General features: G+C 36.5%; 1 protein-coding gene across 2 annotated transcripts in view; it reads left to right on the top strand.

Annotated features, from left to right (window-relative positions):
- Positions 1–12704, top strand: part of SLC25A12 (solute carrier family 25 member 12) — a 94175-nt gene that overhangs the window by 28841 nt on the left and 52630 nt on the right. Inside the window, exons 4-5 of one of the 2 annotated variants that reach the window (XM_070508099.1) lie at positions 7454–7569; positions 12164–12267. In XM_070508099.1, coding sequence (XP_070364200.1) covers positions 12216–12267 — 52 coding nt within the window. In that variant the 5' untranslated portion in view covers positions 7454–7569; positions 12164–12215. The remainder of the gene's footprint in view (positions 1–7453; positions 7570–12163; positions 12268–12704) is intronic. The other variant, XM_014846586.3, reaches the window with a different exon arrangement.

Genomic DNA, 12704 nt, shown 5'->3' with positions numbered 1-12704 from the left:
AGTTCTTTCTTAGGGGTATTTTTTCCAAGAGTAGCTGTCAATTTGTTGTGTCCATAGGAGGAGGTGAGTTCAGAGTGCACCTATGCCACCATCTCGACACCAACTCCTATACCCATTTTAATGAGAGTGTTTTTTATCATAAATGGATGTTGAATCTTGTCAGATGCTTTCTCTATATCTATTGAGATGATCATGTGATTTTAATTCTTCGTTTTGTTAATGTGGTGTATCACATTGATTGGTTTAACCATCCCTGTGTCCCTGCAATAAAGCCCACTTGATCATGGTGTATGATCTTTTTAATCAGTTGTTGTATTCAATTTGCTAATATTTTGTTGAGGATTTTTGTGTCTGTGTTCATCGGTGATATTGGCCTGTAGTTTTCCTTTTTTATGTTGTCCTTGTCTTGTTTTGGTTTTAATACTTTTAACTCAAGAAAATCAAAGACTTTGATAATATTTAACTTATTCCAATAGTCAATCCTCCATCATTTAACATTTAAGGAAAATGAGCCCCAGAGAGGTTGATTGACTTCCCAATTAAGTCTCTTAATTTTTAGTCCAGTTTTCTTCTTGTAATCATTAAAAAAAAAAAGATATTCTCTTTTGTCCCTCTGTCTTTTTCACACTCCTTTACCCAGGGCAGTGATGAAAGGTTAGAATAGTTCAGTTGGTACTTTTTTTTTCCCAGCCCCAAGAGATATTCCTTGGTTCTATTGTAGTCTTTTGGTGTTGAGTCCTATAGGTATGTAAGTTTAAATAGCACCACATAATATTGTTTATAATTACCCAAAACCAAATTTGAATTAATAGAACTAATAAAGACACGTTTAAGTGACTTAGTTAAGTTACTTTAAAGCAATAAAAGCAAGTTTAGGAGTGGTCAATACCATGCCCTTTTGTGCTCTGACACTCCTTCTGCCACCATCCCCTGCCCCACGTTTTCTATCATCTAAACTGGCCCCTTTCTCCTCTTCCCCGCTCCCTTTCCTCCAGTAGATAGTAAAACAAGCAGGAGTGTTTTGATACAGGTGCTTGCTGTGGAGAGCCATGTAGAAGCAGCATTGTATGGTATAAATAGCATGATGGGTTGTCTAAAAGTAAAAGCCATTAGCCAAGTATTATTTGTGAGATTGTGGCTTAAACTTTGAAGTTCTGGTTGTATAGTGAAAAGCAAAATGATTTTATGCATTAGATGCAGATCTCAGGGATGATTATTGTGTGATTTAATCTAAAATATTTAGACAGTTGCTTGTTTGAAACTGTAACTTGTAGAACCAAAGTTTCTATATTTAGCTCTAGTCAGAATTTCATCTGGAGGATCTATTTTCCTATAATGTGGAAAACTATAGTTTTCCTCTCTTTTACTTTTTCACAAGTGTTTTCCTTTAATATTATACTTGCATATAGAAAACCCTTCTATGCAGAAATCTTGGTTGTTTTAAAATCTCAAAATTAACATACGAATATTCTGAAATTTTATTCATTTCTATTCAGTTAATTAAAAAGAAACTTTGTAGGGGCTGGCCCAGTGCCACAGCAGTTCAGTTCGCACGTTCTGCTTCTTGGCAGCCCGGGGATCGCCGGTTCGGATCCCGGGGGCGGACATGGCACCGCTTGGCATGCCATGCTGTGGTAGGCATCCCGTGTATAAAGTAGAGGAAGATGGCCGTGGATGTTAGCTCAGGGCCAGCCTTCCTTAGCAAAAAGAGGAGGACTGGCAGTAGTTAGCTCAGGGCTAATATTCCTCAAAAAAAAAAAAAAAAGAAACTTTGTAGAAAATTTAAAAAACACATCAAATCCATAAAATACTTTATTTCAAAGTTATAAAATGAATACATGTTCGTTGTAAAAAGTCAAACTGCAGCTGTGGTAAAAAGCAATGGTCCCCTCATCCCCATTAAAAGAAGACAAACTATTTGTTAAAGTATGACCTTGGCACTCGTTTACTCACTCCACAGTTAGTGGCTTGAAGTTAGCATTTGTTCTGCTGAAGCCTTGATCTGGTCCTTCTAGCAATAGGGCAATCCATGACAAGATAAAAAAAAAGCTTTAGAAAACTATTCTGGAACATGTTTGCTTAATGTTAGCAGATAAGCAGACTATTTCTCACTTTCTGAAAAGTATTGCTATGTTATAAAGTGGTATAAAATGTCAGTGGGCTAAAAAACAGATAAGGAGCGTATCAGAGAGAGAAAGTAGCCTATTCGCCCCCACCCCACTTCCTCCCAATGTTTTATTATAAAAATTTTCAGACGTTCATGAAAGTTGAAAGAATTTTACATGAACATCCATTTACCTACCACGTGGATTCTACCATTAACATCTTTCTATATTTCCTTTTTTTATCTCTATCCCTCTATCTTTCCATCAATGCATCTTATTTTTTTACATGTTTCAAAGTAAATTTCAGATTTGAAATTGATACATTTGTCCTTAAATACTTTAGCTTGCATATTGTTAACTGGATTTCAATATTTGAGTTTTTTTCTTTGGATGTAAAATTTACACACAGTGAAAAATATAAGTTAAAGATACATTTCCTGAGTTTTGACATATGGCGCACACCTGGATAACCTCAGATGATGTATATATATATATATTTATATATATATATATAAAAATAATATGTATATGTATTATATGTAATTATAATATGTACATGTATTATACATATATTTTTAATATATATAATATTTTTTTTCTTTTTGGTAAGGAAGATTGGCCCTGAGCCTGACATCTGTTGCCAGTGTTCCTCTTTCTGCTTGAGGAAGATTGACCCTGAGCTAACATCTGTGCCAGTCTTTCTCTATTTTGTATGTGGGACATTGCCACAGCATGGCTTGTTGAGCAGTATGTAGGTCTGCACCTGGGACCCAAACCCATGAACCCCAGGCTGCCAGAGCAGAATGTGCAAATTTAACCACTACCCCACCAGGCTGGCCCCGACTTATTTTTTTTATTGTATTAAAATATATGTAACTTAAAATTTGCTATTTTAACCATTTTTAAGTGTTCAATTCAGTGGCGTTAAGTACATTCACATTGTCGTGCTACCATCACCACTATCCATCTCCGGTCCTTTTTTGTCTTTCCTTACTGAAACTCTGTCCTGTTAAACAGTGACTCCCAGTCTCCCTCAACACTCAGTTCTTAGTAACCACTATTCTGCTTTCTGTCTCTGTGAAGTTGACTATTCTAGGTACTTCATATAAGTGGAATAATACAATATTTATCCTTTTGTGTCTGCCTTATTTCACACAGCATAGCATTTTAAAGATTCATCCATGTTGCAGCCCGTATCAGAATTTCATTCTTTTTAAGGCTGAATAAGATGAAGTGATATACTTTTAAGCTGCTGAGGCTTTTGTGTTTCTTAATTGACTTTACGTTCTTCAAATGAATCACTCTATAGAACAAAGGTAACTCTGAGTGTTGAGACTTGGCTGAGTATTCTCCCCAAACCTTCTTACAATAATGGCCTCTTTAGGTAGATACCAGATAGCCTTTCTGTTTTTCAGCTAACTTCAAGTTTGGGGTGGAGGGCAGGAGGTGTACACTGAATCGAAGGCAGGAGTTGAGAGTCTTGGAGTAGGCTCACTGAGTTGCTGAATGTCTTTAAGCAGATCACTTCTTTGGACTTTCTAAGGGTCCTTCTGGCTCTAAAGTTGTGTGACTGTATCATTTGCCTTTTTAAATAAACTGATAGACAAAAATGTCGATATTTTAAAAAGTCCATCGAATTTATATTTTAAATGAAAGGCTCCTTAGTTGGAAACCTATGCAACAGGAGTCTCAAATCCTCAGGGGCAGGCTGTAGACAACTGGTGAGCTCTAGTCTTTCTGAAGGAGGCAACTCTGCTTGGCTCCTGGGAGCTGCTGCTACTTGGGACCAGAAACCTGTTGTCCAAACTCACAATTTACCAAGAGAAACCAAAAAACTGGATATTTATGTGAAATCTTATGATTGCCTGATGTTGGCAACTAATGAAACGTAAAAAATAGTACTTTACATGCCAAAAAAAGCATGTATGTGGACCAAATTCAGTCTGCCAGCAACCGTTTGTGACCTTTGCTGGTTAAGAAAAAAATCCTTTACCTCTTCTCATAAACACAGAAAATTTTACAACTAAGCATGAAATGTGTTTTAAAGCTACATATTCTGTTTTTCAGAGTAATTGTATTTTTGATGTCTAATTGCTGAGACTTGTTATGGGTTCCCCCCTCCCCATAATCAGCCTAGCTACTTTTTATTTTTTATTTATTTAAAAAATTTTTTTTTCTGCTTTATTTCCCAACCCTCCCCCCCCACCCCCCCCGCCCCGTACATAGTTGTATATCTTAGTTGCAGGTCCTTCCAGTTGTGGGATGTGGGACACCGCCTCAGACGTGGCCTGACGAGCGGTGCCATGTCCACGCCCAGGATCCGAACCCTGGGCCGCCGCAGCGGAGCGCGCGAGCTTAACCACTCGGCCACAGAGCCGGCCCTGCTACTTTTTATTTTTAAAATTACTCTCATAATCAAAAGAAATAATGCTAATTCTTCATTAGGAAATTTCACTCATTTTAGAAATACGTGATGTAAAAAGTGAAGTTTGTCTCTAACTCCTCCCCTGGATCGCTACTCTGTGTTACACATTCTCGTACTTTCAGACCATATCACACCATACCATTGATCTTTAATTTTGTTCAGAGCTTAACACTACACATTTCCCATTGCATTTTAGGAATGTAGGAATGGTCATGATGATACCTGATATGTTATAACTTCATTTGTTTTTACTACCCTAAAGTTTGTGTAATGATAACCACACTTTTGAGTTTTACTGTATTTTTTTAGTAGTACACCAGTGTATAGGATATATTGTGACATGTGGCGTGATAAACAGTTTTGATTATTGGATTGTTCCCCTCAGGATTCCTTAGGCACTGAAGCTCCTAATTTCACTAAGGATTCTTCAGCATGGGCACGCTGAGGGCATAGTCTTCAGTGCCCTGAATAATACTGCCACAAGCCTTTCCCTCAATAAAGAGCAAAGGTGTAGTATACATCATTGCTTTGGATATTATGTAATTTGTGCATTTAAACATATTTCAAAATGTTTTAAGTAATAGAAAATGTAACTTTGAATTCAAAATATGTCTTACATGAGTGGGGGCATAAAATGAAATGTAAAATGTAGTCATTTTCCTAATACCGTGTTGGGAAACATGTCTCTCTAAAAAGTCACATATTCTAAATTGAGTTTATTCAAGAATATTTATGAGTTCCTACCCTGAATTAAGCCTGTGCTCTGTGACAGGCATACCTTCTGGTAGGAAATTAGACTTTAAACAATGAATTACATAATTATTTTATTAAGAATTTTGCAAGGGGCACTAAAAGAATACAGTGTGCTGCTGTAAGGGTGTAAAGGGGATGTGAAGTCATCTGGGGTCTCTGAGATGGTTCTCTTGAGGAAGTGATGTTTGAGCTGAGCTCTGTAAAGATTGGGTACAAATTAAATGGGCAAAAGTTTGTGCATGGTGGGATCATTCCAAGGAAAATGAATTGCTGAGTGGTGGCCCAGAGTAGAAGGAGCGTGGGTTATTCTAGGATCTGAGAATGAGTGGGCTGGAGTGCAGAGAGCAAAGGGGAGGTATGCAGAGGTCAGATCCCGTGGATCTAGAAGCTACATTAAGGATTAGGTCTATTCCTTTAGATAAGATGACTGTATATGTATTGTCCAAACCAGGCCATTTGAGAATGAAAGGTGGCACTACAACTAATATATAAATATATTACATATACTAATATATAAGTAATATATATAAACAGATTTTTATAATGTTGTTACTTGGATACTAGTCACCAATAGCAGCAATGTAGTATGGAATCTTTGCAGCAAGCTTGCTATGGAAGATGACTCTAAACTGGCATATGACAGCTCCATAAGATCATTGAAGGCAATTTCACTGTAATTTTGGCCACTGGCTAATTTCACAATCCTAAATATAATAGGACTCAATAAGCTTTAGTTTCCCCCGTTTTTGTTTTGAATTTTCCTTTAGAAAATTTTATTACTGACATTTCACACATATATAAAACAGAGAATAATGTAGTAAATTCAATATACTCATTACCCACTTTTAATAATTATTAAGATAATTATTAAATTTGTTTCATTTATAACTCCACCCATTCCTTCATCCCCTGGGTTATTCTTTTAATTATTATTTTATTGAGGTCATAATAGTTTATAACGTTGTGAAATTTCAGTTGTACATTATTTGTCAATCACCATATATATGTGTCCCTTTACCCTTTATGTCCACCCCCCACCCACCTCCCCTCTGGTAACCACAAATGTGTTCTCTTTGTCCATGTGTTTATCTTCCACATATGAGTGAAATCATGCAGTGTTTGTCTTTCTCTGTCTAGCTTATTTTGCTTAACATAGTGCTCTCAAGGTCCATCCACATGTTGCAAATAGGATAATTTTGTCTTTTTTATGGCTGAGTAGTATTCCATTGTGTATATTTACCACATCTTCTTTATCTGTTCATTAGTTGATGCATCCCTTGGATTATTTTGAAGCAAATTCCAGATGACATATTTCATCTGTAAATATCTCAGTGTGTACCTCTAAAAGATAAGAAAAATTACTGAAAACAAACCTCTTCAAGAACTTTTAACAGTGATTTCTTAATTCATCAAGTATTTGTATTGTACCAGTATTTCCGCTTCCTGATGTTGTTATAAATTAAAAAAAATTTTTTTTTACTTTGCTTGGTTCAGGATCCAAATAAGATCTGTACCTTGTATTTAACTGCTACATCTCTTGAGTTTTTAATGAGCTTCTCCTCCATATCTTCATTAAAAGTTGTTTTTTTTTATTTTTTACTTTTTTCCAGCTTCAGAATGTTTGCCCTGCAGTTTCCTATAGTCTGCATTTTTGCTGATTGTGTTTCTGTGGTGATGTTTACCATATTCCTTTGTATTTTCTGTAAATTGTTGATTACGTCTAGAGAACAGTGGTTCTGAACAGGGTGGGTGCTATTGGCATCTAGTGGTGGAGGCCATGCTGCTGAACATGATACAATGCACCGGAAGCCCCCACAGCCCCCACAGTGTCTAGCTTAAAATGGCACTGTTGAGTGCCAAGGTTGAGAAACTCTGACCTAGAGACGTGATGAGATTCAAGTTTAATTATTTTTGGTCTAGTTGTCTCTTTGTGATATTAGGGGCTACTGATTATTGCCCAGGTCCATTAATTTGTTAGAGGTTTACAAAAGGTTTATATTCTATCATTCCTTCTCTCTTTCTTTGTAATCTGGACTACCTCTATAAACAGAAATCTCCCTTCATCAATTATTTGGTTCCCCTTAGCTACAGTTCATACAGTAAAGGCAGGTTAAATGCCTGATGTTTTCCCTTTCTTTACCAGCCAATAACATTTTATATTTTATTCCAGGTTGATCTCCTATCAAGAGTTTTTGGCATTTGAATCTGTTTTATGTGCTCCGGATTCCATGTTCATAGTGGCTTTCCAATTGTTTGACAAGAGTGGAAATGGAGAGGTGACATTTGGTAAGGAAAAAGAAAGATTGTACGTGATAAGTGAAGTTAGTGAGGCTGGTCCAGTCTTTAATTGGTAAATCTAGTAACTACATATAGATTGCTGCTTATTTAAGAGCTAGTCAATAAGTGAAGTATTAATTTCCTAAAAGGATTTACACAGATAAAATTCAAATGGTTTTATTTTCTTCAAAGCGTTAGAGTACTGCAAAAAATTAAGGAATCTAGGAATGCTGTTGCTTCAGCTCACTGAGTCACTGACCCTTTCACATTCCTAAAATAAGTGGTGTAAAGTTTTCTTGTTCTGGGCCAGCCTGGGCAAAATTCTTTATGAAACACACCATGGACAACATGGAATAATCATCGTGTTCTTTAAGAGATTTTTGGGTAGAGAGTTCAGAGCTTCTCTGTAGCATCTTTGGAAGATTGCTACTATGTCATTTGACCACCAAGGATGGAATTGAAGGAGGAAGTTAAGGCAAGAATAGTTAGTATTCTCTGAACACCTATTTTTGATTTCTGGTTTTAGGAAACAAGGCTAGAATATTAAAATTATCATCTGAGTTGGATGTAGATATTGATTTAAGTCCTTTGGTAGGTATGTGATCCAGCACATTGTGATGTCGTGCAAGCATATGAACTAGGATTTCTATCTGTAGCCATGTATTAGTTTTTAAAGATGCTTATTTGCAGAAATTAGTTTGTGTTTAGTAAAAGTATCAGATCATTTTTCATGCAACAGTCTTTTCAATAAAAACAATGTAGTGTTTTCAAGGACCTTGAGCCCTCCTCCCTTTTTTTTTTGTAGTGGGATTTTTTTTATTGTTGTAAAACAACACATAACATAAACCTTACCATCTTAACCATTTTTAAGTGTACAATTCAGTAGTGTTGAGTATATTCACGTTGTTGTGAAACAGATCTCCAGGACTCTTTGTCTTATACATCTGAACTTGAGCCCCTTTTATGGTATGAATTGGCATCAATATGTGGTAGAGAAACTCTTGAAAATCAGGCTTTCCCTGAGCCACAGCACTAAATATTTACTCACTGTAGGGTTTGTTATAAAACAAATATCCTTTAGTTAAACCCAAAAGAAGAAGTATTACTGCCGTGATATGAATGATAAGGAAGTACAGGGATTTGGAAGGACCAGTGGTGCCTTTCCTGTGATCTTAGTGGGCACATTTTCTAGCTTGGCATTGACCGTTTCCTTCCTTCTCCCCATTGACTCAATTGTCTTCTGTATGAGAAGATTTTCCCAAGTAAATACCTATGCAGAGCTCCATAGGTTTGTGCATATATCTTGTCATTCTCCCTACTTTGGAGCAAGCTCTGGCCATTCTGCCTCTTAAAGAATGTTGACTTTTCTCAGAAACTCCTAAATTCTATAGTTTACAACATAAAACCTTTATCATCTCATCATTCAGCATTAACTCTGTACCCTAATAATGCTGCATTTTTAATTTTCAATAGGTATCACACATGTTCACATGTCTCACTTCCGAATGTGGTGCAGAAATGCTTGGGAAATAACTTGATACAAATATCTGCATTAGTGACAGTATACCTGTGCTTCTATCATGTGTCCAATGTTTAAGAATTAGATTTCCCAAAACCAAATTGTAATTTATTTTGTCCCTCCTACCCTGGGACTGTGGTTCTTTGTGTCACCTCCATTTGATTGCTTTTCCCAATTTCTACTTTTAAAAACAAGTCCCTCAAGTCAATTCATCCAACAGACTAACAATAGAGACTCATGTCATTGTTGATTAGTATATTAAAGTGAGTGTAAGAAGTAGCTGAGTGGTTTATGCACACCTTATTATTTCATGCATTGAAAGCTTATACTTAAATCCCAAACTTAGCATTTTATAGATCTTTTGTTTTTCCCTCAGACTATGATTTGTGAGTTAGAATTTCAAGAAAATATAATTAGGATTAAAAGCAAAACAAGTCAGTTTTAGTTTTTATAGCCCCTGGTATAAACTGAAGAACATATAAACCCTCCAGAATCCAGCTTTCGTTCTTCTGCTCCATAATCTAAAGATAGGACAGTTCTTACAGAATAGAATAAGGCGAACCCACTTTCAGCATTGTCCCTGGCAGGCTGGATGGTTAATTTGATGGTGCTCACCTATTTCCTGGGGACCTTGACCATTTCCCTTTCCTGCCCTGCCTCCCTAGTTTTGAGGATCCATTTTTAGATAAATTTTCTTAACTAAGATGAGAAGAATCATAATGAAGGAAAGTTTAATTTTATATTCTTAAGAAAAGAGGAAAAGTATTGAAATTGTTACAAATGTCATTTAACAAGATTTCTAAGGCTCACTCATTTCAGGCCGTATTCAAGACTACAGAATTTCAGCATAAGGAAATAATTAACTTGGAGTTTATTTTTATAGGATTTTGGATCTATGATAAAGGTCAGTTTTCATGTTTGTACCCACTTAATAAAATGAATTGTGTTTATGTATTTATAGACATATGTTTAGGTAAAAGGAAATTTTATATCCATTCTAACTAAATCCTTTTCACCAAATGGCCTTATGTTTTCTAGTTTGGAGCTTATTTAAAGTATAATTTTCTCTTGTGTACATCAGGGGAGAAAGGTGGGAGAGAATATTGGATGCAAGGTGTAATGGTGTGGTGAAAGACTATTATGCCATTGATATCTCTCGTGGACTATGATGAAGATGTTATCTGTGTACTTGTATATACTGTTCTCATCTATGCTTTTGTTTTTTTAGATATGCTTTTAATACACATCAAATTATATACTTAAATTATGTGCATCTTTACAAGCATTTATATAAATAGTGATATTGAACAACATTTACTTGAGTGCCAGACAAGCTTTTCTTATTGTTAGAGATACCTTTACTCTGGAGGAGAAAACTTACCATTGAGACCTTGGTAATGCATTTCAGAATGTGCAAGCTCAGGAGAGGGTTCTGGAGTTTTTAAAAGAGTGAATAAAACCATTAGTTAATTGTTTCCTCTTTGATGTTCCTTTAATAAAACTTCTAATGCATGCTGTGGATAATTACTTAATGGCTTGTATATCTGTTACTGCCTGGTGGCATGAGCCTTGTAGAGGACCTTGCATGACTGATGTGTGCTAGATACAGTATAAACTTGCCTTAGTCTCACTTTTATCCACCATTATACTAGATATTCTGCTGGGTAGAATTAGGTTGAGGTAAGCTAAATAACCAGTTATACTACATTGTGTTGTCAATAGCTGCCATGCATTTGTCCCAAATTAAAAAAATAAAAGCCTATTGCTTTAACAAAGATGTGATCTTTCTAAAAAATAAAAAACAAAATCCAGACTCTTATCCAGTAACTAATAAGTGAATATAAAACATATTATATATATTCTAAGTTTTCTATTAAAATTTCATCAACATTGTGTTCCAAAGTATTTGCCTAGGAATGGGAACTCTCCAAAGTGAGCTTTTCCAATGGCGCATCTTCACCCCCTGGCTATAGAACCCTCAAAAAGAAGAGACTCCTTTTGACTTTGTACTGTGTTTGACGATCAATATGTACAGCAAATAAAAATGTGTTCCATTTGTGCCTCTAAAATAGACTATTTTTCCCTAAGGGGAAGAAAAGATTGGAGTGGTTTAGGCATAACCATTGCTATTATTAAAAGGTGCAGGAGATGGAAGTGTAGATATGAAAATGTTGTACCTCTCTCAGTGGAAACAAAGCTATAGACATGGAAAAATATGAAATTCTAATGGTAATAAATACCTAGTTTACTCTGGTAAGAATTAGAGCTTCACCTGGGCAATCAAATTAAGTCAGGAAGAATTTTTGAGGCTCCTTTCAGATATTGCAGAGAAAGTTATTTTAATAGTCAAGGCTACTAGATCAGCTTAGAGTTTGAGGTAAAAGAAGGACATGGTGTTATTAGTTTTTATGCCATTTGGCGATAGACTGTTGAAGCATCTAGCTTCTATGGTAATAGATGCTCTTTAAATGTAAACTTATCTTACCTGAGAAACGGACCTTTACATATCCTTGGCAGCAGGACCACTCTGTTGACTGATTGTACAGTAGTCCCTTCTGGAGGTAGGTAAAGGGTTGATAGAAATACTTTTCCTCTGAAAAACAGAGGTGGTCCCCCAGGTAACTAACGACCCACCTGGAAGTCTGGGCCTGAGTCTACATGCTATGTTGGTTGGGACTTCCTTTGAAAGTTCCTGTTGTTGATCTTTTTGTTGTTGTTGTTTGTTTTCCTTTGTTTTCTTTTTTGGTCTCTTAGTTGTTCCTCTTCTTTCCCCCCAAGTTTTCCTTCAGTGAAAAACTCTTTACTTCCACAAGTCTCGCCATTGTTTTTGTTCAGTTATACACAAGGATATTCATTGTTCATGATGGGAGTCCTTCTAAAAAGCCTTTCTGACTTCACTTTAAGAACTGTGCAGGTGAAACTCAGCTATTGAGGACTTTTTTCCCTGACAATAAAAATGTTTGATCTCAAGCCTGTAAGTTGGAAGCAGTGGCTCCTGCTGGGCTGGAATCCTTGGAATCAGGATGTCATTGGGCTGATGGTAGGTGGGCTGTGTCACAGGGCTGATGGCTTGTATACCTACAGGAGGAGTTCTCTGGCCACACCGTTGGTACAGCAGCTCCTTCCAGGCTCATTCATGGAGCAGGCATGGTGGCAGTCTTGGAGAAGAGTGCCAGCCCCGGTCAGAGGTAATTTTGTACTGCAGAAAGGTGAACAAGACCTGTAGGAAGCTCCCATAAGGACCAGGGGAGGGATGAGGGTGGATGAGATGGGAGACATAGTGTGGGCTGCTGGGGAAATTAAAACCTCTAAGACATATTTACATAATATGTATGCCTCAATGTGTATTTCATCTAGTCCAATCATTATAAGTGACTGATACAGCTAAACTGACTAATGTTATACGTCTGTGAACATTTTTACTTAATCACAGTTGTCACCATTACCTGCCCTCTTGACAAATCATTGTGCTCCTCTCCTTTGAGCAAAGAGAACATAATGACAGGCTACTTTTGTATCTGGCCCCAATTCCCTCTTCAAAGGAATTATAAACCATCTCTTTCATAAGCCCATGCTCTGCAGGAAGTAAAAAAGTGGTCTGTTGTTTTCTATATGTCAGAAAACA

Source organism: Equus asinus, chromosome 4 (assembly GCF_041296235.1).
Source record: "Equus asinus isolate D_3611 breed Donkey chromosome 4, EquAss-T2T_v2, whole genome shotgun sequence".
In the NCBI taxonomy this organism is placed as follows: domain Eukaryota; kingdom Metazoa; phylum Chordata; class Mammalia; order Perissodactyla; family Equidae; genus Equus; species Equus asinus.
The sequence above is the reverse complement of the archived record's forward strand: the minus strand, read 5'-3'. Positions and strand labels throughout refer to the sequence as shown.